Source organism: Schistocerca americana, chromosome 1, assembly GCF_021461395.2.
Source record: "Schistocerca americana isolate TAMUIC-IGC-003095 chromosome 1, iqSchAmer2.1, whole genome shotgun sequence".
NCBI lineage: Eukaryota > Metazoa > Arthropoda > Insecta > Orthoptera > Acrididae > Schistocerca > Schistocerca americana.
The window spans coordinates 504193944-504220908 of NC_060119.1; the positions used below are offsets into that span (position 1 = coordinate 504193944).

Consider the following 26965-nt stretch of genomic DNA (forward strand, 5'->3'; position numbering starts at 1 on the left):
TAGGATATGTTTCTCAGATGCAGAAATTCTACAAGAAAAGAAGTCCTTCACCCGGATCCATTCTTGAGTCAATCCTCTTTCTCTTTTACATAAATAATTTAGATATAAACATTGAGTAACATCCTTATTCATCTAAAGTCAGCTGTTTGTAGCTTCAAAATAAAATGACAGCAGAGCTAAACATTTGCTTTGAGGGGAATAAACTACTGATAAACAACCATGAAACAATGCTCCTAAATTTCTGTTTAAAAGGTGATTCATGCAACACCAGTGTGACAATAAACTCCAACAAAATCTCATTTTCCCTAGAAATGAAGTTTTTAGGCAGATGGATTCAAAATAAGTACAGACAGCACACACAAACAGTATGTCATCAGAAGTATCTGGACAGCCCCAAAAAATATACGTTTTTCACATTAGGTGCATTGTGCTGCCACCTACTGCCCAGGTACTCCATATCAGTGACCTCAGTAGTCATTAGACATTGTGAGATAGCAGGATGGGGCGCTCTGCGGAACTCACAGACTTTGAACGTGGTCAGGTGATTGGGTGTCACTTGTGTCATACATCTGTACGCAAGATTTCCACATCCCTAGGTCCACTTATTCCAATCTGATAGTAAAGTGGGAATGTGAAGGGACACATACAACACAAAAGTGTATAGGCTGACTTTGTCTGTAGACTGACAAAGACTACCAACAGTTGAAGAGGGTCAAAATGTGTAATAATCGGACATCTATCCACACCATCACACAGGAATTCCAAACTGCATCAGGACCCACTGCAAGTACTGTGACAGTTAGGCAGGAGTTGAGAAGGATTTCAAGGTCGAGCAGCTGCTCATAAGCCACACATTGTGCTAGTAAATGCCGAACGATGTGTTGCTTGGTGCAAGGAGTGTAAACATTGGATGATTGAACAGTGGAAAATGTTGTGTGAAGTGACAAATCATGGTACACAATGTGGTGATCCACTGGCAGGGTGTGGAAATGGCTAATTCCTGATGAGTCTTGTCAACATCATGAAGCAAGTCAATCTCTCATGGTTCTCATAATTTGTTCTCGGTCTGATATTTTTGCATTTGTCCATGTGATTATTTCTGACAGAATATTTTCCAAAAACTTCTGAATTTTCTCCCAAACTACTAGCTTGGCTGAAGTCCAGGGGCTTTAACAATTATTTTATAGTGTCTTGTCATTACATTCAATGGAAGTTGTTCCTTCCTTCACTTGAAACACTTATTTTTTCCATGAAACACATGTAAGTCACCATTCAGTTCACAGTATTTTCATCATTGCTGCCATTATTACTACTCTGGCACATTACCTAAGTCTTGCTTAGAATTTGAGCTATGACTGCTTTCAATTTTGTAAGACTCTTCCATGTCACTATTATTGTCTAGACACTCAGCAAACCAAGCCTGAAGATGAACCTCAAAATTAGTGTCATTTCCCCTTAGAATGCTTGATGTAGATGGTCTTTCTGCCACTCCCCAAGTAGCAAATCTCTGAAAGACTGTAGTGTTGGATTTAAGACCCCTGCAAACACCAGAGCACAATGACAAGACTTTTTACCTTTCTTAGTTCATAAAATAACTCTTCTGAATCATATTGTGCACAAACTAAAGTAAAGACTTTTTACCTGTTATAAATTGTTATAACAACCCAGTAGAATCTAAATCCACAAATAACACATCTATTTATTATCAGAATACTTACTCTGTAAGAATTTTTTTTATTTTTCTTTGGAATTTGAAGTGCTCTGCTCATGTGTTATTCATAATATAATGTAATTGTAATCTTTGTCATTGAGCAGTGGCTCAAGGATGATTAATTTCTAAGTTACAAAATTTTGCAATTAGCAGTAGCTACAGGCAGTTAGGTATATAAAGGGGTTGTTGGCTGTCTAATTCTTGTCAAAAACAGGGTTAATTTCTGTAAATGAAACAAAACAAATCATTTTAATGGTGGCAAACACTTTTAACACTGTGTGCTTGGACTTACTCATTATAAAGTAATCCTTCTTTAAGTATGCTGATCACATATCAACATTTTTTCAATGATTTTAGCAACCTGAAGTGTGTCATGAATGTGTACAGTCCAAAAGGAAACAAAATTATCTTATGTAGTGACTTAAATGTTATTTTATCCAGAGTATCACTAAATTTATTTGATATAAGCAAATTTATGACTACATTTAATATGGAAAACACTGTCAGTAATCCCACCAGAATAATTGCTATTTTCAGGAGCACTGTTGGTGTAAATCCATAAGGGTATGAGGGGGTGGAGACCTCTTCTGAACAGCACTTTGCAAGGCATCCCAGATATACTAAATAATGTTCATGTCTGGGGAGTCTGGTGACCAGTGGAAGAGATTAAACTCAGAAGAGTGTTCCTGGAGCAACTCTGTAGCAACTCTGGACATGTGGGGTGTTGCATTGTCCTGCTGAAATTGTCCAAATCTGTCGGAATGCAAAAAGGACATGAATGGATGCAGGTGATCAGACAGGATGCTTATGGATGTGTCACATGTCAGTGTCATATCTAGACATATCAAGGGTCCCATAACACTCCAACTGCACACGCCCCATCCCATTAAAGAGCCTCCATCAGCTTGAACAGTCCCCTGCTGACATACAGGGTGCATCGATTCATGAGGTTGTCTCCATACCCATACACATCCATTCGCTCAATACAGTTTGAAATGAGACTCATCTGACTAGGCAACATATTTCCAGTCATCAACAGTCCAATGTCAGTGTTGAAGAGCCCAGGCAAGGCGTAAAGCTTTGTGTTGTGCAGTTATCAAGAGTAAACGATTCTCTTCATTTGGCATTGGTCTCAGGTCTTTTTCTGACTGCATCAATGTTGGAGATGTGATGTTTTACCAAATTCCTGATATTCATGGTACACTCGTGAAATGTACGGTAAAATCCCCACTTCATCGTTACCTTGGAGATGCTGTGTCCCATCACTCATGTGCTGACTAAAACACCATGTTCAATCTCACTTAAAACTTGATAACCTGCTATTGTGGTAGCAGTAACCGATTTAACAACTTCAACAGGCACTTTTTGTCTTATGTAGGCATGCCGACTGCAGCACCATATTCTGCCTCTTTACATATCTCTGTATTTGAATATGTATGCCTATACCAGTTTCTTTGACACTTCAGTGTATACCAGATGTGTTATCTTATCATCAATGGATCTTGATAAAATTAGAGTTGCATGCTGTATCAGCTGTAACAAGTCAAAAGTTATATACAGGCATTTAATTAAAGATCCCAAAAATTTAGATTTACTTACATTTATGTATCATGAATCCTGGAAGGATGTGTTCAATGAAGATGATACTAATAAGAGAGCAAAAGTATTACTTGACACTGGAACCCAATATTCTAATATTCCCTTTCCCCTTAAAAGACACAAATCAGTTTACCAGGGGTGGATTACAAAGGGAATAATCAACTCCTGTGCTACAAAAAGAAAACTAAAGAAGATCCAAATCATTTAACACATAATTTAACTAAAACATCAGATGCAAAGGAGATAAGTGAAATTTCCAATGCACATTTTTCAAGTATTGCTTCTAATCTTTCATCACACATTACCTTCACTGCACTACCTTTCCCACTGAATTCATAAAATCAGACACATCACAGTCTCTAACACCTGTAACACAAGAAGAAATGCTGAAAATTGTCAGAGGAAGTAGCAACTCATGTTCATCAAGCATTAATGATATGTATGATTTTGCATTAAAAATATTGTACTTAAAAGTATAATTCCACTCTCTGATGTATTAACAGTTCCCTAATTGCAGGCTGTTTCCCAGGAGTTTTCAAAAGTACTTAAGTTACTCATCTGTTCAAAAAAGAGACACAGATGATGTCATCAGTTATTGACTAATTTCTATTATTTCTGCCATATTGAATGTACTAGAAAAGTAATGTATTGCCACGTAATTTCAATCCTTTATAAACATTTCCTGCTCACAAAATACCTATTTCCTTCAACTGAACAAGTTCTGAGTTCTTTAATGATAAACATTCTGTCTCTGGTCTTTTCATAGACCTGACTAAAGCATTTTACATAGTCACTCACTCTGTGCTACTTGAAAGACCAGTTACTTGGCCTGAGAGACAACCACAGTGTGTGGTATTCAACTGTATCTCACTAACAGGAAGCAGGCAGTTCAATTCTTGAACAAAGATTTTATTAAAGTTCTATCCAATGAATCTCCAATTTGTTGTGATGTCCCTAAAGGTTCAGTTCTAACGCCCTTACTTTTCCTCCTATTTTCAATTATCTGTCTGCAAATCTACCTAACACCTTACCTGTATTGTTTTGGAGATGACATGAATCCCCTTCTGGAAAATCCATCTCTTTAGGTTGTTAAGAATGTAAGAACAGATTGTATCAACAGGCTAATTTTTCTGGAGACACAAAACTGCTCATATGCTTTTCAGTGCCTCCAAAAATCATCCTTCCTACATGGAGCCCATACTGATTGGTGATGAAGTAATAGAGCAAGTCAATGAGGTTAAATTCCTTGAAGTGTGAATAGACAATAACTTACAATGTAATATTTAGAAGAGAAGCTGGTAAAGAAATTGAGCAGTCTGTGATGTGACTTTTGGATTCTTGGTCAGTCTTGTGAAGCCTAAAAAAAGTTTATTTTGCTTAAGTACACTCGAATCTCTCTTATGGAAACCAAAGTTGGGACATCAGTGTTTGGTAAAATTTATGGGATACAAAAAAGGCCACTGAAGATAATGAAGCATATCTGCTAAGCTTCTTTTCAGCAAATTGAAAGTGCTACCTGTTCCCAGCATTTATATCTTAGAAACTGTAACACTTGCTTGTAAGAATTTTCATTTGTTTGAGACCACTAAATCTATTCAAGATCATAATAATAATTTTATTGCAGGCATTCACATTAATAGTCAAAGACTGAACAAACATTTGCTTGGTGTTAGAAATATGGGCAGTGTGCTTTACAATAAATTACCCTTATAAGCTAGGAAAAATAGGAACGCATTTAGGAATTAAAAAAACCCTTACTTACACATTCTTTTTACATTTATGATGCCTACCTGAAACCCAATGTTCTAGCAGCTCTTGTACATCTAGTCAACAGTGTGACTGTACTATAGTATGTCTAAATGGATAATTTTAATGGATGGTATATACTTGCTCTGAATTGTACTATTATGATTTTGTGTTTTAATTTTAAATTTATTGTTGCTAATTGGCAGTTAACTAATTTGTGAATTGTAGCTCTAGTCTAATGAACTGTGCTGTGCTCAGTTATTAGAGTATTATGACACATAAGCTAATCATTTTGTCAATGCTGTATGATTTAAGTTTGTCGATTATACTGATATACGTTGTATTATTCAGCATTACATGCCTTGTGTTGATTAAAAAATACTCAGTCTATTATAAATCTGATTACATAGCACTTAAGAATATTTTGTTTATCAGGCATTAAAGAAGTGCTGAATCAAGAACACTTCAAAAGTAAAAAGTAAGGAAAACATGGAACCTAGAGATGAAGTTATGGAAGGAAAACAAAGGGAAATAAAGAAAGGGGAGAAGACAGCTGCCCAATGGGGCAAGTGCGCCTACCAGAGCAGAGCAAAACAGAGATGACAACTGTGAAATCCAGGGCATCAATCACTGCCTTGAGACCTCTATCAGCAGTTCACATAAGCCACACACAGGCACAGAACCCTATTTAGCCAACACACGAAGCTACAAGCAAGAACCAGTACCTGTCAAGAGCTACCAGAATAGAACAGAAAAGTGACAGCAACAGTGATGAGTCAAGCACTAATGAGCATCAAGAGACATATACTTGACCTCATATGTCACTCACAGCTGCAGAAATTACAATATATTATGATACATATTTCAAACAACATCAAGAAAATAATAAAAGAAGAAATTAAGAAAGCAGCACAAAAAATCACTGAAACCACTACACAGAGAATCCAACATATCAGAAGGAATAAACCCCAACAAGGAGGTGAATGTATCCAACAAGAGAGACACTAGACCAAAGAGGAGAGAGGGAATGATGGAAAGAAGGGAACAAGGGAAGACTGAACAGAAATGAAGGACCCAAAAAGACTATGAATCCAAATCCTGCCCAGACACACAGGGGTGGGGAGAAGAACACCAGTGGATAATTTTTAAGAAAAGAAGAAATGGCCCACGAGAAGATGAGAAACAGAAGTAAACTATCAGAAGGAAAGGACTGGGAAACAATATACTGAGGAGAAAGGAGAACACAGAAAGCCTAAGATAGATTAAATTCATCACAGGATCCAAGAAAGAAGACTGAGCTGGAAGTAGCAGACAAGATGGCCTGGCTCTACAGAAAAAAAACAACACAAAAACACAAACAGTATAAGAAAATTCCTAGAGAGAAGCAGTATTGGGGGAAATGTAGAATGTGAAAAACTGCGTGCCTGAGGAGAGAAAAAGGTTTAAATTCACAGGGATAGGAGACAACAATTATGATGAATAATCACTTGATCCATGTACTCTGTGTAGCACTTCTAGTGAAATATAAACATACACTGTGCAGATGACTGAGTGCAATAAAATCATCAGCCCAATTGCTGGGCAAAGAGTTCAAAGAGTTTCCTGTGTGGGAAACAGGTTGACCACCAGCAGTGTTACTTTGTGTAACAGTGTTCCCACAGAGCCCTCCCTCTAGTGTAGAGTGCAGTGAGGGAGGCTGCATGGAGTGTTGAGGCACAGGCAGTGACATACCCCAGATTGCATAGAAGTGATAATTGTGGAGGCAGGCCAATATATGGTGGGGCCAGCCATAGCATGGAAGTGTGGTGCATTTTGCATGTGGGGTGATGGGGAGGGGGAGGGGGGGGAGGACACAGATAAAAATGTGTCACCAGGGCTGGGTGGTGCTAGTGACTTCTGCTGAAAGTGCAGGATGTGAGGGTGGCAGTATCGATGTCATGTGATAGTTTTACAGTCTTGCAGAAGTTCCATGTGGTGGAGCAGTCTGGTGGTTGGCCTTTGCAAAGGAGATTGCTGCCTGTTAGCTTGATGTGGAGGTCCTTGGGGAAGAAGTTATGGCTTTCCAGTCTCAATATAAAGCTTGATGGTGCTGAGTTGCTAGTGAGAGTGTTGGCAAGTGTTGGAGAGGGAGGTGCTTGACATGTACTGTCATCTGGTGAAGCATGTTGAAGCGTCCGTGAATTTGAGTTACTTGACAGACATGGTTGTAGTTTTTCCATTAATTGATGTGTGGAAGGTTCAAGCATCTTTTCAGTGCAATTTGTAGGGGATTGAGTAGTCAGGGTGTAGGGCAGGTTGAACTGTATCATCCCTTAACATTATGAAATCCCAGTTACTCATTGTTATGGGAACAAAGACTTTTGGCGATGAATTTGGAAGGGATGGTAATATAAGAAGGTGTGCTATATGATCCTTAACATCTGCAACTAAGTCTGGTAGGTCTGGTGACATAGGTGATGGTTCTTGGAGCATGAAGTCTGCTTGGAGGGCCAGCTTGTTACATTGAGGATGGTATGCTAGAGCTAGTGCCTCTCATATTGTACAGTTTGAGGAAGAGAGCAAATCTGAACTGTCTGTTCTGGTCTGTTGCGGTGGACATGAGGCAGCCAAAATGTGAGTCCATGTTTCAACAAATACTTCGGTGGTAGATTTGGCCATAATCTCTTTTATTGGTGCTGCTTCAACCCATTTGTGACCTGATCGATCAGCAAGAGATGATAGGAGTAGATGTTGGAGATGTGTGGTGGGCCGATCATGTCAATATGTACATGTTAAAAGCATCCTTCCAGGATTTGGAAATGGTCTATGTGAGGTTGCTCATGGTGTGAGATGTTGCACTTTTGACACGTGGTACAAGTTGAGCCCAAAGTTTACAGTCTTTCTTGATATTTGACCACATCAATGTCCATCACTAGTAAAGTATTTGGCGAATGCCTGTGTATGCTTAACGCACATGCCTGGGTGTGCTTAATTGTGGAGCTCGTTGAATATTATGTAGTGGAGTCATTGAGGTAAGAGGGAGTGTCACAGAGTATAGGGTGGATCAGCAACAGGATAGGGCAAACTTCAGTCTGTAGGTTAGTGGATATGTTATAAATGACGGCTTGTAGTTGTTCATTGTGCTGTTGTGCCTTGAACTGACCATAGTCACCCCTCATTCACCAATGGCCTTGTCAAAGAGGTTCAGAGGAGCGGACAGAGCTTCATGACATTCTTTTGCCCTTGGGGTGGGAAACTGCCCCTAAGGGCAGAAGAATCAGCAATGATCAATGGCATGAGAATGTAGAAGACAATGGAAACCACTGCATTGAAGACACATTTCATATATCCACAGGACATGTGCCCTGTAATTGAAAAGTGATTATCTCTCCATTGGCAAAAGATTCTGGATTAGTCCCCCATTTGGCTCTTCTGGAGGGGACTGCCAAAGGGGAGGTGACAATGAGAAAAAGATTGAAGAACCAACAAAAGGATAACATTCCGTGAGTCGGGGCATGTAATGTCAGAAGTCTGAACACATAGTAAAGCTGGAATATTTGAAAAGGGAAACGCTAAGGCTCACTCTAGATACGAGGTCTGTTCAAATAATTCTGGAACATTCATAATTTCGCCACAATGGTGTGTTGGGTCAAAGTTTGGTTGGCATCCCTGCACAAGCCCATGTTTATTGTGTAACTGGTGGAAGTTTCATTATTATATGTTTGTTAGTTATTGTTCAGTGCTGTATTGAGTAGAAAATTGTGCCTCACAGTTTGCTTGAATCTCAAGAAAACCTCTACAGAGACACGCCAAATGATGCAGGAAGCTATCAGTGGTGAATGCTTAAGCTGTACTTGGTGTTACAAATATTTTAAATGGTTTTAAAATGGCCAAACAGAAGTTAAAGATGACACTTGCTCAGGACGCCCTTCAACATCTACCAACAATGCTTATGTCAGGAATGTCAACAAAATGAGAGGAATGAAGAGATATGTATGAAGCTCTCCAAGACCATAGATACTCTAATAAAGAATATCTCAGTAGGCAGTTCAGTAGAAGAGGAATGGGCATCTCTAAAACAGGTGATCACAGAAGCTGGAAAGAAAATTGTTGGTACAAACAATGTAACTGTGAAGAAACCATGGGCAACAGAAGAAATAGTTCTGTTGATCGATGAAAGAAGGAAGTACAAAAATGTTCAAATAAATTCACGAATACAAAAATGCAAGTCACTTTATAATGAAATAAATGGCAAATGCAGGGAAGTTATGTGAAAAGGCTGCTTATACAAAAGTGAAAACAATCTTTGGGGAAATTAAAAGCAAGAGTGCTAGCATTAAGAGTGCAACAGGAATTGCACTATTAAATGCAGAGAGAGTGCAGATGGGTGGAAAGAGTACATAGAAGACCTCTATCAGCGCAAAGATTTGTCTGATGTGATAGAAGAAGGAGCAGGAGTCAATTTAAGAGAGATAGGGAATCTAGCATTAGAACCAGAATTTAAAAGAGCTTTCCAGAACTTAATAACAAATAAGGCAGAAGGGATAAATAAAATTCCATCAGAATCATTGGGGAGTGTGGCAACAAAATGACTATTCATGTCGGTGTGTAGAATGTATCAGTCTGGTGACATACCATCTGACTTTCAGAAAAATATCATCCCCACAATTCTGAAGACTGCAAGAGCTGACAAGTGTGAGAATTATTGCACAATCAGCGTAACCGCTCTTGCACTCAAGTTGCTGACAAGAATAATATACAGAAGAATGGGAAAGACAATTGAGGATATACTGGATGATGATCATTTTGACTTTAGGAAAGTTAAAGGCACCAGAGAGGCAATTGTAATGTTGCGGTTGATAATAGAAGCAAGACTAAGGAGAAATCAAGACATGTTCATTGGATTGTCGACATCGTAGAAGCACTTGACTATGTCAAATGGAGCAAGATATGCGAAATTCTGAGAAAAATGGGAGTAGCTATAGGGAGATATGGGTAATATATAATATATACAAGAACCTAGAGGGACTAACAAGAGTGGAAGACAAAGTTTGAAGTGTTCAGATTAAAAAGGATTTAAGACTGGGATGTAATCTTTCAACCCTGCTGTTCAAACCATACAGTGAAGAAGTAATGAAGGAAATAAAAGAAGGGTGACACTGGTTTGGTCAACTGAACATCCACCGAGAGGTAACAGGTGGCCATTTATATGAATCACTTTTTATGCTCCATCAGACAGGTGGCCATTGGCTTGTATGGCATGAAACATCTGAAAGCAAACACCCTGCAAAAATCATTGGAAGGGTCATTCTGGAATACATTCCCTGGGGGATCTCATCATTCTAGAAAGCATAGTGGATCAGCACAAGGATGCATCCATTGTTCTGGACCATCTCCAGCCCCACAGGCAGTTTATTTGTCAACACTGTGGCAGGACAATGCAATGAGTCACACAGCTCGAAGAGCACTAGGATGAGTTTACCATACTCTCGTGGCCACAAACCTCTCCAGAACAAAACCTTGTCAGAAATCTGTGGGATCAGACTTTATGTGCCATGGATCATCAACTGAGAAATCTAGTGCTGCTGGACATGACACTGGAGTTAGCATGGCTCCACATCACTACTGGTACTTTCCAGAGACTCACTGTAGTTCGTGCTGCAAAAGGTGGTTATTCTAGCTTCTGACAGATGGTCACATCAATATGACTGGATAGTGTATATACAGCCAGCTGTACAGGTTGAAATCATAATAGATATTGTATCAAAAGCCACCAAACAACTGAAATACAACACAAATCTTATACTAGCCAGAAATCATAACTGTGGGTCTGATAAGATGAATGCTCATGCTTACTGCTAGAAACACTAGAAGAGGGAAGTTTCAAGCTAGCAAATAAAATGAAAATACCAACCTACATTGCACATAATGGAACCAGTACAATGATTTTAGTGTTTTATAAAGTATGAAATTTAGTGCTATACAAACAAGGAGGGTTATGATTCTTAGCAGCAGGCCCCATTAGGACACACATACCCATAATAAGGAGCTTCCACATTGAATCACTACAACTGAGGAATGGGCAACTGGATCAAATATCTACTCCCAAAAGATACAACAAGGAATTATGGAGCAAAACAGAGATAACATTGAAAGACTGAGGGCACTAATAGAGGAATGCCAACTGGAAGAAACTCTGAAAATACCCACAGAAGTATTAAACAAAGCCATGAAAATCAAAAGAAGAAGGCAAGAGCAAAACTGGTTTGACCAAGAATGTTTTAGGGAAAGGAAAGAAACCCTTCAGCACTTGTGACATTCGTCTGCTTTATTTCTTCATTGATAGTCCTCAGTTGCACAGTTGCATTTCACAGTTCTTTACTTTCCCTGTTCACAACCCCCCAATATTGCACAGTTATATGGCCAGTTCACTACTGATAAATGTTAAGTCTCATTAATAGATTGCAGGCAAACATCAGCATACTGCTACAATAGTTTGCAGTTGAACATCTATGAGCAGTAAACACTTAACCACATAGTTCACAGTTCTTGCAGAATAATAAGGTACATGTGACACTATTTCTCAAATAAATTGAACATACACTGGCATTGTTTTAAAACACGGCCTATTTATGTTACACTAACTCCATGGTTAAGATGATGAATTGTTGTTACTTGGAAAGTACATAATTTCCCTCTGAAAATCGGCCACGGAGTGACTGTCTCAGGACCAAAAATTGGTCCTTTATATATCGCTGCAATAATAGGCACTGAAACTATACATTGTTTGATGTTTAATTTACAGAAATTACAATTAAAACATAACTCAATTAACTGAATACATCGAAAAATTCCTTCATTTTAACAGTTTCTTCTATCACATAGGTTAGGTTGAATTATTTGCTTAAATAATGAAATTAATGGATATAGTTATGCAAGTAATACTTCTGACAAACCTCATGATTGTTTTGGAATTAATTAAGAGCTGGCTTTGCTGATATGTTTTTGAATAGAGCCAAATAAGTACTTTAAGAATCCTAGCAGTTCTTCTTCCAAATGTTTTAATTAGTACAGAGTTTATATTTGTTTATAGGTCAACAATAGAATCTAAGTCATGAAACAGTTACTGATTTCACCCTATAATAAAAGAAATTAACTAGGAATAGTCAAAATACATTAGGAAATTACTTACATACACAAAACTAAAAATTAGACTTGGTGCTCTATTCCTTAAGACTGAGGGCCAGCCTTCCTCTTTTATGGAAATGAAGAAATGAATTTAAGGAGGCAGATAGCAAAACAAGAGAGGAAGTAAAGAGATCCCAGCTTGCTTCATCACACACTGTACACAGCAAAAACAGAGACATGATTTTTTGCTTGGTGGGGAACCATAGACATGTAGAATTTTTTGAAAGAAATTTCTGCCGTTTGAGTGTAAAATGTTCATTTAATTCACATAATCATAAATTCAGCTTTATAGCCATCCTCAAGTCATGTTGAAATGTCGCAATGCATCTGACCTATCTGTGACAAACCATCATCAAAAAAACATATTTCTGGTCTTATAGACCAGTTATCATATTACAGTATGTGAGAACATATTGAAGAACATTATGTGGCTAACATTGTGCAATGAATAACCATTAACACACAGTATGGCATATTTAACAGTCAGTATATTCCCACGACCATCATTCATCTCTTCTGTGCATCAGCTGTTGTGAACAATGTGTATAAGACCAGATATTTTTTTTTTTCAATATATTGTAACATTTCAACATGTGCTTGAGAATGGCTATAAAACCAAAAGCATGACTGTGTGAAACAGATGTGCAGTTTACAGTCAAATAGAAAAAATTTTATAAAAAGGAAGACAGACTGGCAGATTTAACTGTGTATCCTTATACGAAAAGGAAATACAAATCTACAATGAAAAGGAAAAAAGCAGAATAAATTGAGGAGAAGGCAAGAAAATTAGCAGTAGATGAAAAATCAGACTCATTCATTGCAATGAGAAAGAATGTCACACCCATAACAGGAGAAATTCACATGAAGAAATGGGAAACACATTTCTCATAAATATAGAATAAACAGGAAAAAGACAAGGTACATGAAATGGAAGCAACAGAAACCATGCACAACTTTGAATTAGTAACATGTGCTGAACTCAGACAAGCAATAAAAGAAGGAAGAAACATGACAACATGTACATGGAACATCTAAAAATCTCCAATGTTCATATGGAGGAACTGTGGAAGGAGCTGATGAACAGGTGCTTACAAACAGAAAAAGGAATCCTGAAAACTGGGAAATAGCAGCAACAAATATCCTGTACAAAGGAGAGGAAGACAGAGCATCAGCAGATTCATTCAGAGTAGTGTTGCTAGAAAACACTTCCTTCAAAGTATTCACAAAAATACTCAACAAAAGACAGGAGCACAATGCAGTTAGTGAAGCACTTACAGATCAGATAGCAGATACCCCGATACACCAGAGCTAAGTACCATACAGTCTCTGTAAATTGTAAGAAAGCATTCTTGTTGGTAAATAGAGAAAAATTGATAGAGGAATTGAATGGAATTGACAAGAGGGAAGTCCACTTGTGAGAACAATTGAGACATGTCTTCACTGAAATCTGATCAACATAAACAACAATGTTTGAGTCATAAAGAAAGTTATGCAGATGAATGGAGATCCCCACAGACACCATATTAGTCCGAAACTGTACAACATCTATAAATCTGCATCTACATACATACTCTGCAAGCCAATGTACACTGCGTACCTTTACGGTACCGCTAATAGCCACCTACCTTCCTGTTCCACTCATAAATAAAGAGAGGGAAAAATGACCATCTATATGCTTCTGTATGAGCCCTAATGCCTTGTATTTTAGCTTTTTGGTCCTCACTCAAAATGTATATTGCCAGCAGTAGAATAGTTCTGCAGTCATCTTCAAATGGTGGTTCTCTAAATTTTCTCAATAGAGTTCCCTTTTTTTTTTTTCTTTTTTTTTTTTTAAAAAAAAAAAAAAAAAAGAAAAAAACCTTCTTTCCAGAGATTTCCATTTCAGTTCAACTTCATAACATCTGCATGTTGTTCAAACCTAGAAGTAACGAATCTAGCAGCCCACCTCTGAATTGCTTCAATTTCTTCCTTTAATCGGACCTGGTATGGATCGAAAACACTTGAGCTGTACTCAAGAATAGGTTGCATGAGTATATATGCTTTACAAATGAACCACACTTTCCCAAAAGTCTTGCAATAAACCTAAGTCAATCAGTCACATTCCTACTACAACCCTTACATGCTCATTCCATTTCATATTGGTTGGCAAAATTACATCCAGATATTTAAACAATGTCAGTTTGTCAAGCAGGTCACTGCTAATGCTGTATCCAAACTTTATGGTTTTGTTTTCCCTACTCATATGCATTAACTTACATTTTTTTCTATGTTGCTATTCAACACATCCACTAGAAATTTTGTCTAAGTCATCCTGTATCCTTCTATTGTCACTCAATTTCAACACTTTCCTGTACATCACATCATCATCAGAAAACAACTGCAGACTGCTTCCCACTCTGTCTGCCAGATCAATTATGTATGTAGAAAATAATAGCAGCTCTATCACACTTCCCTGGGGCACCCCTGAGAATACTCTTGTCCTTGATGGCTACTTGTCATTGAGGACAACATACTGTTTGGGAGGACGACAGTTCAGTCCCGTGTCCGGCCATCCTGATTTAGTTTTTCTGTGATTTCCCTAAATTGCTCCAGGCAAATGCCGGGATGGTTCCTTTCAAAGGACACAGCTGACTTCCTTCCCCATCCTTCCCTAATCCGATGAGACTGATGACCTCGCTGTCTGGTCTCCTTCCCCAAAACAACCGACCAACCAACAACATACTGGGTTCTATTACTTAAGAAATCTTTGAGCCATTTAGATATCTGGGAAAGTATTCCATATGTTGTATCTGCATTGCAAGCCTGCAATGGGCAACATGTCAAAAGATTTCCTGAAATCTAGAAATGAAAACTAATTTGGACCTAAAACAATTTATTTTCACTGATAGCAACAATACCATCAAGAGCTTTTCCGACAATTGTTGAAGTTAGAAATATGATTCATTTCCAAGATTTCCTGAATTATTTGCCCAATATTACTGTAAAATAAAGTCATGTACTTTGAAGAGTGGAAACTCCAGGTAGGAATATCAACACTGTAGGAAAATACAGGATGCTTACCATAAAGAATATGTGTTAAGTTGCAGACAGGCACAATTAGAAGATACTTGTATAAAGCTTTCAGCTACAGCCTTCATCAGCAAAAGAGAAACACATACCATTCTCATGCACAAGCAACCTTGTTTGTTTGTATGAATGGTGTGTCTTTCTCTTTTGCTGATAAAGGCTGCAGCCAAAAGATTTATATAAGCGTTTTTTAATCGTGCCTGTCTGCAACTTACTGTGTCTTCTTTATTGTAAGTAACAATCTATCTTTTTATTCATTGTTGATAGCCATGTACTTTGAATAGTTCTAAAAACATCAAATCTGCTACACAAGTCATAGGTGACAATTTAATCAAAATGTTAATTAGAAATTCACGCATAATTTCTGAACATCAATGCAGAAACTGGTACCTAGTCTATGACCTTTTGTAATTTTTTCAGGTAAAGGTGATTTGTTTGGCTGTGATATTTCTATGTACCTGCAGCCTTCGGGCAATGGAAGTGGTGGTGGTGGAGGAGGAGGAGGTGGAGCCTCTAGCACTGATGTGGTTGTGAAATCAAGCTGTGATGTAAAAGCACTCACCTACTGTGATTTAAAGTGTATTAATATGCAAGGCCTAGTAGATGTTTTGAGACTATACCCTGAGTATCAGCAAGAATTTGCAAATGATATTCAGCATGACCTGACGTACAACCTCCGTGAAGGCTATGAAGCAGAGGTATGTACCATTCAAGTTAATTTAACCAATTACATTTTTAGTGTTCACATGGTTTTCCTAAAGTGGTGATCATTTTATGAAATCCAGTAGAAAGAGTTTGCATTTAAATGGCCACACTGCCAGGTAGTAATTGCCAAGTAGTCATGTAGATGCAGATAAATAATTGTGAGAGGACACAAGATAAACTAAATATCATGCAGATTTTCCCCAAATCATAATTAAAAAATGTAAATAATTAACAAAATACTTAGAAACATTGTCAGCTTTATCAAAACTTTAAGGTGAAATAAAACTTTATACTTATGTTCCATTATATTGCAATTGCCTCATTGTTTTTTATATCTGGGGGGGAATTACTTGTGAAACAACTTGCTGAGTAACTATTTTTTTTACTTTCAAAGTATCATGCTATAGGATAGTGGTACATGTACTAGCCTGTGTTATCAATGGTCTGTCATGGAGAGAGCCACACAGTTATCACAAGGACTCCTAGACTACTTGCGCAGAAGCAAAGTGTCAATCAGATAATTTTGCAAAGATTTGGGCCCTCTCAGTAATGATCTAACAGAGAAACTGAAAAAGTAAAGAGGACTAGGGTGACAGTGGGAGGGAAGAGAGGATGCAAAATCTGACTTAAATAAAGGCATATGGATGCTATGAAATAAATATCTGTCTATCTCTTAAAAATATTTGGTAAACCTTCCTTTTTACATTGTTTAACCTGATAAATGTGGAAATTCTGACAAACGCTATGTATACAGGATGTTTGGGGGGGAAACATCAATACTTTAAAAAGTGATAGTATAAGTAATTCTGAACAAAAAATGTATGAACATAGGTCTGTAAATGCTTCGTTAGGGAGACATGGGTATTGAAAGGAATTTTAATTCTGCAAAATTGATGAGCACATCATGAACGTATACAAAATACAACTGGACAATAACGTGATTTTCTTGCAAACAATGCATGGGTACATGCCATTTTTACACTATACAACCTACACATATTATGGTCATGTGACATATGTAGTACAATCACCTGTTGTTTGTGCAGTTGTGCTGTGTAAGCCGAATTGTGTTGTGTACCGGCGATGGATTTGTTAGCTGTGTAGTGTGTGGTGTTAACTGTGTTCATACAAGTGCTGCTGACAATGCCACACATCTACAGTATTGAGGAGTACACAGATATAGTGTATGTTTATGGCTTCTGTGATGGTAGTGCTACCGCCGAAGAGAAAAATACCACAGGCACTTTCCAACTTGATGATTAACTTTGTGTGCAACAGGCTCTCTACCAAGTAGACATGTTTTGTCCAAGCGTGGATGTTAACAAACTTTACAAGGACAGGAAGGAATTATTGCAAGTGCTGAGTGAAGTCCCAGTATGAGCATACAAAGAATGTCCCTGCATATGAATGTCCCACAGACTCATGTATGGGGAACCTTACATGTGGAAAACCTGTATCCATTTCACATACAACGTATCCAAAATCTCCACATTTGTGACAATGCCCAATGACTGCAATTCTGTCACTGGGTAATTGAGAATAGTCATTGACTCCCATACATACGATTCACTGACGAAGCCTAGTTTTCACGACATGGAATCAACAACACACGCAGTAATCATTGATGGTCATGGGAAAATATGTACACTTCAGTGGATAGCAATTTAAAGTTCATTTTGCCATAAATGTTTGGTGCAGCATGATCAGTAACGTTTTGATAGGTCCATTTATTACCAATCAGTGACTGACAGGAGAGAGTTACCTGCATTTTTTGGAAAATTCATTTGTGGAACTATTGGAAGACGTTCCTTTAGCCAAACAAACTGGAATATACTTTCAACATGACGGTGCCCCTCCACATGTTACCTTATGTGTGAGGGACCATCTCAACCGCACCTACCCTTGGAGAGAGTTACCTGCATTTTTTGGAAAATTCATTTGTGGAACTATTGGAAGACGTTCCTTTAGCCAAACAAACTGGAATATACTTTCAACATGACGGTGCCCCTCCACATGTTACCTTACGTGTGAGGGACCATCTCAACTGCACCTACCCTTGGAAAGAGTTACCTGCATTTTTTTGGAAAATTCATTTGTGGAACTATTGGAAGACGTTCCTTTAGCCAAACAAACTGGAATATACTTTCAACATGACGGTGCCCCTCCACATGTTACCTTACGTGTGAGGGACCATCTCAACTGCACCTACCCTTATCACTGGATTGGCCATAGTGGTGCTATTAACTGGCCTCCAGGATCATCTGACCTTACACCTTTAGATTTCTGTTCATGAGGTTGGATGAAATCAGAGGTTCACAAAGTGAAGGTAAATACATGAGATAAACTGCTTCATTGCATCATGGACACTGCTGAATTGATTAGGAAGCAACCACAGGCAACTGAACAAGCAACACAACATGTTACCACTAGAGCACAAAAGTGCAACGACGTTCATGGCAGGATATTCAAATCTGTTCTGTGAACTGTACAACATCTGTTCGATAAGTGTTAAAGCCATTTGTAAAATATGTGATACATCTTTTTCAACTGAATACAAGTAACATGCATGTTGTAAATACATTATGTACTAAATGCAAAGTAAATAAACAGTATGTAAAAATGTATAACATAACTGTTCATCTCTGTAACATTGTTTTCAAGAAAATCACATTATGGTACAGTTATTTTGCATATATGTTCACATTGTGCTCATCAGTTTTGCAGAATTATAGTTCCTTTCAATACCCATACCTCCAAATGAAGCATTTGTAGACTTATGTTCACATAATATTTTTTTGTTCAGAATTACTTATACTGTCACTGTGTAAAATACTGACCTTTCCTCTACAAACACCCTGTATATAGGTGGAACAGCAACTAAGACCTTGGACGTGCTTTTGGCAGTAGTACTGTTGAAATCCACATCTGGCTATCTGGGTTCAGAATTTCTGTGGTTTCTCTAAATCACTTAAAAAGAAGCCAGGATAGTTCTTTTAAGAATGACACAACTTATTTCTTCCACATTTCTGCCAAATCAAAGTTTGTGCTCCTTCTGTAATAATCATGTTGTAAGTGTAATGTTAATCTCTGTTCTTCCCTGCCTTTTTAGGTGTATCAAATGGATTTTAGCGAAAAAAGAGTATCAAGTAAGAGGCATGTCTTGAAAGTAAGTACTTTTTTGGAGAAAAACTCATAAAACGTTTTTTCAAACCAAAAATTATTTTTACAGGAAAGAGCAGTTCTTAAACTAAAACTATTTTTCTATATAGTTGCCACCATTGTTCAGACATTTGCCACAGCAGGAAACCAATTTTTCTATGCCCTCATCACAGAAAGATGCTGCCTGTGAAGACAGCCACTGCTGAATACTGTTTTCATGTTATTTGCTGTTCGTTGATTTCCTTCCCAGACATGAAACCATCAATCCAGTAAAATACTGTGAAATATTGAGAAAACTTTGATGCAAAATTCAAAACAAAAGTTGTGGAAACCTCAGACAAGGCACTGTGTTGCTTCCTGACAGAGCATATCCCCGTTCTCCTGGTGTCACTCAAAACCTTACCCAACAATTCGACTGGGAGCAGTTCAATCACTCTCTGTGCAGCATCTATCTTGTACCACCTGTTCTCAAACTTGATGCATGATTTTGGAGCAGAGTGCTTTGACAGTGATGACAATGCATAAAACAGTGGCTGCCTTTGCTGGTGCCATCTTTCTGTGAAGAGGGCATAAAAAAGTTGATTTCCCACAACGACAACAGAAAAGTGGTGGCAGCTACACAGAAAAAGGGTTTAAGAAATGCTCTTTCTTGGAAAAAAAAATTTGGTTTGGAAAAAAGAAAAATGATTTCGTGAGTATTTTTTTCCAAAAACAGTATCTAGTTTCTGGACATGCATCATATATTTATTAGAAAAGTAATTTGTTGTGATAGTGTAAATTTATACTTCTGAAATTTTTAATGTCTGTGAAAAAAGATAATGCTGAACTATACATATTAATTATTCCTTCTCCTTGTACATTCAATTAAAATACATGAATGTTTTAGGACGTATTAAAGAAATACTACAAAAAGAAATACTACAAAAGTATTTGGCTTTGACAATGAACCTCTTAAAAAACATGTTTATTTTGTGGTGTCTTTAGTTAATAAAACAAGGCAATGCCATTGGATATTTTATCTGTGGAATATTCCAGTTCTGTACAATCTTTAACCTTTAACATTTAACAACCCACTGACAAGGTGCCTTGGATGATGAAGGCTAAACACAGACTGATTGTATAAATGTATCTCACTGTTAGCTTGAGAAATGTTGACTGTGGCTTGGTGCACAATACCTATTTTTTAAAAATGTGTAATATTCTTTTTACAAAATTACTGTACTTTACAAAGTTATTACTTTTCAGTAGTAATATAAAAATGATAGATAATACATATATCCTATAAAGAGGCACTGAAGTCATTGTGACGAATAGTTGGTTAAATGTCCTTAAAAATGGCAGGTTCTGTTTTATGTAGCTAGTGGCATTTTGGAGTGGGATCCAGCAAAGGTCACCAAGATTTTTTTAGAAACTCATATTTTCTAATTGAAATAGTTCATTAATTAATACATTATTTTAGTAGAAGTATAAATTTTTGGAAACACAAAATTCATGCTACAAGGCAGTATCACTGAATTTGCTAAAAGATTTCATTTTACAATTTCAACATTCTCAAATTCAGTGATACTGAATAAGTAATGCTTTGTAAATACATAGTTTTCAGAAAAAGAAGATGTTCTTCAAATAAGGTATGTCACTCCTAAAACAAACCATCATTAGTGAGGTCAAATTTGCAAGTGCAAATGGTTTTCATGAATCAGAAATTCTGAACTTTTCTTTAAAAAAATGTTTTTACACACACTATGTGTATGTTATTATCAGGAGCCTGTAAACTACACATTGAATAATGTTGTTCAGAAAAATAAAATAGAAATTGGGAAGAAACTGGAAGGTTTCAAATATGCTGGAATATGTACTGCATATGGAAAAGAGAGCAGAAAAGAAAAGAAGGACTATTTATGTTAGGAATGGTATTATAGCAGATGAAACTATTCTATCTTGTTGCACTTCATGTTCTTGCACAGATTTAATGTTGTCCAATGAATGCTTCATCCGTTCTTTTTAAATAGCTGTCAAAAAATGATTGATCCATCCAGTCAGGACTTTGTTCATATACATGCAACATTTTTAATGCTGATCCAGCATCAGTGACAAACTCTCCAGCAGTTGCATGGATAAGCATATATATGGAGAATGCATGACGTTCATCACGTGCTCACCCCTCAAAGATCATTTTGTGTTTTAGAGTACCTGCATATTCTATTTTTGAGCCTCAAACAATTTTTTCACAATATCTTGCAGTTTCAACTGTGATCAATTACTTACTCATAAATTTTCTCTTTCTACTTAGTGATGGGACACAGTGGTAAGGCAAATGACACGTTCAGGACCACAGCATTGCAAATCCCTGTCTGCTCATATAGATTTAGATGTTAAATGGTTTTTCAAAACCACATAAGGCCGAAGCCATGATGGTTCATTTGCAAAAGACATGAGCGATTTCATTCCCTATCCATCCTAATCTGAGTGTATGCTCTATCTCTAAGGACCTAATTGTTCATGGTTCATTAAACATAAATTGTCCTTCATTTTATTTTCTTATACATTACTACTATAGGGCACTGCATGATTAAAGAGAGAACTATATAAATGAAGAATGAAAAATATGATTACTTTAATGACATCTGGATGCATTCAGATACTCAATGATATGAACTTCATGAATGTCGTCCATACAGATTTATAAGAAGTCAATAAACTGCCCTTTTTTTTCTTCCCTAACTTCAAATATAGAACTACTTTTTCGTTTATACAGCAAGAATCAGAAATAAATGGAGTTCCATCAATGACTCTTCCATCTATAAGCGAGGATGATGAAAATATACCTGAAGAAGGAGAAACTTCACCATTATCTCCTCCCAATAGATCACCTCTTCATTCAAGCAGCAGTCCAAGACATACAAAATTCAATCCAAGGTAAGAATATTCACAGTAATACCTTGTACTCATCTGAAAAATAAAATAATATTGTGTAATCACTATCATAATGAATTACTTCTTCATTTATGCAGCAGTCCACGGCATGCAAAGTTTAATCAGAGGTAAATTATAAATATATAGAAAATGTGTGTTGTTTAGCTTAGATATAGTGATTAGTATTAGATAAAGCACATTATGTCTGTTCACATCATTTCATCAGTCTTTTATGAATATGAAGTTTTAATGTTTTTTTATAGAGGAAATACATGTCGTATGTTGCTAGTGCATGTTAGAACAGTTACTAATTTGCAGCATGCAATAGCATAGATAAGAATTGATTTCAGGAATTTATATGCACACTTTAAAATTTAAAGTACAGACTCTGACTTAAATGGGTAAACAAAGCTTCAGTCACCTAAGAAAATGCAACTATTTCTATTTCTGAAAACTAATTTCACAAGCAGAGGCACAAAGCACCATGAAAAAGTAGTTTTCTATGTAGGAAAGGAAGGAATAATGCATAGTGGGATGAGGTGTTGTGGAGGATAGAAGAATTATGATATAGAAGTTACATCCCAGCTGAACCCAAAGAACTTAGAGGAATTACCCGCCCCCCCCCCCATGCCACCGCCCCTCCCTCCATGCCACCACCCCTCCCCCCCATCCCACAAACACACATGTGTATGTCAGCTTATGTATTTCAAATGGAGAAAGGGCTGTAGCTCACCCAGAAACAAGTGACTTTTTATGTTACAATGAAAACAATCAATTTTTGACAATTTTTTTTATCTATCCGCTTTTGACTTTTTATGTTGTTACATATGTCTATTACACACCACCCATGAGTTAGCTACATTAGACTGGTTGCCTTTCCACATTCTCTTGCAAATGAAATAGAGATGCTACAACAATGTAGCTGTAATGATGCTGCAGTTCTCCTCAAAGAGAAGTTATCACATTTCTCAACAGTACCAGTCAACAGTATGTTGCAGCAACTGTTCATTGTTGAGTGCATAAACTGAGCCTGGCTTTGATGGGTGTAAATAAAACTAAATTATATTTCTTACCATTATCATCACATAATGTTGGCCTCCTGACTGATTGCTGTTTCATTCCCTCCTTCAAGTGTCACTGGACAGACATTTTGGAGGGAAATAAAGTCAGCTTGCCACTCTCCTGATTGGTGTCAGCCTTTAATAAGGGCTACTACTAGTTCTTCAAACTTTCTTTGTTGTCATTGTGAGACTAAATAGACCCAATAAGAACCCTCTGCTGTACTGGCAATTGGACATGGGAGTGTGGGTGGCATGTATCTTCTATGATTCATTAGACATGCTGACTGTTTGGCTGTAGAGACAAACTTGGTAAATGAAAATGTGTCCTTAAAACAACAAAACTCAAAACATAAATTCAGAATGTTTTGAAACAAAGCATTTTGTATGATAGGAAGACTCATTATTTGTACATTGTGACTAACATTTGTTTCACAGAAAAAGAGGTTATGTGCTGTGTTATGTATAAATCTGAGCAACTGAGCGAACTAAGGTGAAAAACCATAACATTTCACTGAAATTTTAGCATGGGCATGTTGTTGCAGTGTTGTTAGTACAGCATTCTGAAGGATAAGGAACACAAAGTCCTAATCAATTTTTCCATGTGCAACTTGTCTCAAGACAATATTGGAGAAAGTGATAAAAGCTTTCCTCCATCTGACAGTTGCTTTCTAAACATGATCCTATTGGAGATGACTGCATTTGTCTTGCTCTGATCTTGGAATCAACTTACCCATCCAGTTATACCCAGATCTATAATGTAATGTGAACTGCAAACATAGTGCAACTAGGCATTTCTCATATTAACAAATCATGCTGTAAGTGATAAAAGAACAGACTGATTAGTGAATACCCTGAGCTTTCCATTTGAAGTCCAACTGATACTTGGCCATGGAACCAAAGGTAATGACATACAAAAATCAATTCTCATTAAGCAGAACTGCTCACCACTGAAGAGAGTTATGTACCATACAGTGTCCATGTTTTGGATTACTGAACTTCCAAGAGGATGCTAAGTAAAGCAGGTGGTAGATGTTGGTTCATTGGTAGCATCCTGAAAAAAATGCAATCATTCTGCAAAGGAAATTGGCTACAAATACTTGTGTAACCCATTCACAAATATTGTTAAAATGTGTGAGACCCCTACCACCTACCAAAATTGGACTGAAAGGGGATATTGAACGCATAGAGAAAATGGGTACCATTAATAATTACAGATTTTTTGACTCAGAGGCAAGCATCACAGAAATGGTGAAAACCCTGAACTTGCAGACATTTTATAGACAAACACCAACTATCTCACTAAAGCCAACTTTTAAAGTTTCAAGAACTAGTATGAAGGGAGGAATCTTGAAGGAATCTAGAAATACAGCTTCATACATACAAAAAAAGATTAAAATAACTACTGCACATGTGTGCTTGTTATTATGGTTTCCAGTCCAGAGACTGTTTGACGCAGCTCTCCATGCTACTCTATCCTGTGCAAGCCTCTTCATCTCTGAATAACTACTGCAACCTACATCCTTCTGAATCTGTTTAGTGTATTCATCTCTTGGTCTCCCTTGACTGATTTTCACCCTCCATGCTTCCCTCCAATACTAAATTGGTCATACCTTAATGCCTCAGAACATGTCCCGCCAACTGATGCATTCTTCTCATCAAGCTGTGCCACAAATTCCTCTTCTCCTCCTCATTATTAATGTGTTCTACCCATCAAATCTTCAGCATTCTTTTGTAATGCCACATTTTGAAAGTTCTACTCTCTTCTTGTCTGACCTATTTATCATCCATGTTTCACTTCCATACATGGCTACACTCCATAGAAATACTTTCAGAAAAGACTCCCCTACTCTTAAATCTGTATTCGATGTTAACAAATTTCTCTTCTTTAGAAATGGTTTCCTTGCCATTGCCAGTCTATATTTTATAGCCTCTCCATTTTGACCATTATCAGTTATTTTGCTCCGCAAATATCAAAACTCATCTACTACTTTAAATGTGTCATTTCCTAATTTAATTCCCTCATCATCACCTGATTTAATTTGACTACATTTCATTATCTTCATTTCGTTTTGTTGATGTTCATCTCATATCCTCCTTTCAAGACACTTTCCATTTTGTTCAGCTGCTCTTCAAGTCCTTTGCTGTCTCTGACAGAATTACAATGTCATCAGTAAACCTCAAAGTTTTTATGTCTTCTCCATGGATTTTAATTTCTGCTCCACATTTTTCTTTTGTTTCCTTTATTGCTTGCTCAATACACAGATTGAATAACATCCTCTGGGAGATCGGCTTCTATCAGTGTTGTCATTCATCTGTAAAGAATTTGTGTTAGTATTTTGCAACTGTGACTTATTAAACCGAGAATTCGGTAACTTTCACACCTGCAATTATTCTATTTTTCTTGAAATCTCAGAGTATTTTGCCTGCCTTATACATCTTGCTCATCAGATGGAAGAGTTCTGTCATGGCTGGCTCTCCGAAGGCTATCAGGAGTTCTAATGGAATGTTGTTTGCTTCTGGGGCCTTATTTGGATTTAGGTCTTCCGGTGCTCTATCATATTCTTCACACAGTATCATGTCTCTGGTTTCATTTTCATCTATGTCCTCTTCCATTTCCATAATATTGCCCTCAAGTACATCACCCTTGTACAGACCCACTATATACTCCTTCCACCTCTGTGCTTTCCCTCCTTTGCTTAGGACTGGCTTTCAATCTGAGCTCTTTATACTCATACAGGTGCTTCTCTTTTCTCCAAAGTCTCTTTAATGAACCTGTAGGTAGTATCTATCTTACCCCTGCTGATACATCTTCTACACCCTCACATTTTTCCTCTAGCCATCCCTGATTAGCCATTTTGCACTTCCTGTCAAACTCATTTTTAAAACTTTTGTATTCCTTTTCACTTGCTTCATTTAGTGTATTTTTATATTTTTTCCTTTCATCAATTAAATTCAATACCTCTTCTAGTACCCAAGGATTTCTCCTAACCCTCATCTTTTTACCTACTTGATCCTCTGCTGCCTTCACTGTTTCATCTCTCAAAGCTACCCATTCTTCTGCTAGTGTTTTTGTTTCCCTTGTTCTTGTCAATCATTCCCTAATGCCCTCTCTGAAACTCTCTACAACCTCTGGTTCTTCAGTCTATCCAGGTCCCATCTCCTTAAATTACTAAATTTTTGCAGTTTCTTCAGTTTTAATCTACACTTCGTAACCAATAAATTGTGGTCAGAGTCCTCAACTGCTCCTGGAAAGGTCTCACAATTTAAAACTTAGTTCATAAATCTCTGTCTTACCATTATATAATCCATCTGAAACCTTCTAGTATTTCCAAGCCTATTCCATGTATACAACCCTCTTTCATGATTCTTATACCAAGTGTTAGCTACAATTAAGTTATGTTCTGTGCAAAATTCTACCAGGCAGCTTCCTCTTTCATTCCTTACCAACAGTCCATATTCGCCTACTGCTTCTTCTCCTCCTATTCCTACTACCAAATTCCAGTTCCCAATGACTATTAATTTTCATCTCTCTTAACCATCTGAATAATTTCTTTTATTACATCACACATTTCTTCAATCTCTTCATCACCTGCAGAGCTAGTTTGCATGTATACTTGCACTACTACTGTAAGTTTAGGCTTCGAGTCTGTCTTGGATGCCATGCTACATTCACTATGCTGTTTGTAGGAGCTTTTCTGTGTGCCTATTTTTAATAAATTATTGAGCCTATTCCTGCATTACACTTATTTGATTTTGTATTTATAACCCTGTATTTACCTGACCAGACGTCTTGTTCCTCCTCTCTCCAAACTATATCTAACTTTAACCAATCTATTTC

At 37.2% G+C, this 26965-nt stretch overlaps 1 protein-coding gene across 1 annotated transcript in view; it reads left to right on the forward strand.

Moving 5' to 3' along the window:
- The window catches only part of LOC124624305 (potassium voltage-gated channel subfamily H member 8), a 496049-nt gene that overhangs the window by 413294 nt on the left and 55790 nt on the right, over positions 1-26965 (forward strand). The window contains exons 10-11 of the mRNA XM_047149098.1: positions 15710-15987; positions 21909-22069. Coding sequence (XP_047005054.1) covers positions 15710-15987; positions 21909-22069 — 439 coding nt within the window. The remainder of the gene's footprint in view (positions 1-15709; positions 15988-21908; positions 22070-26965) is intronic.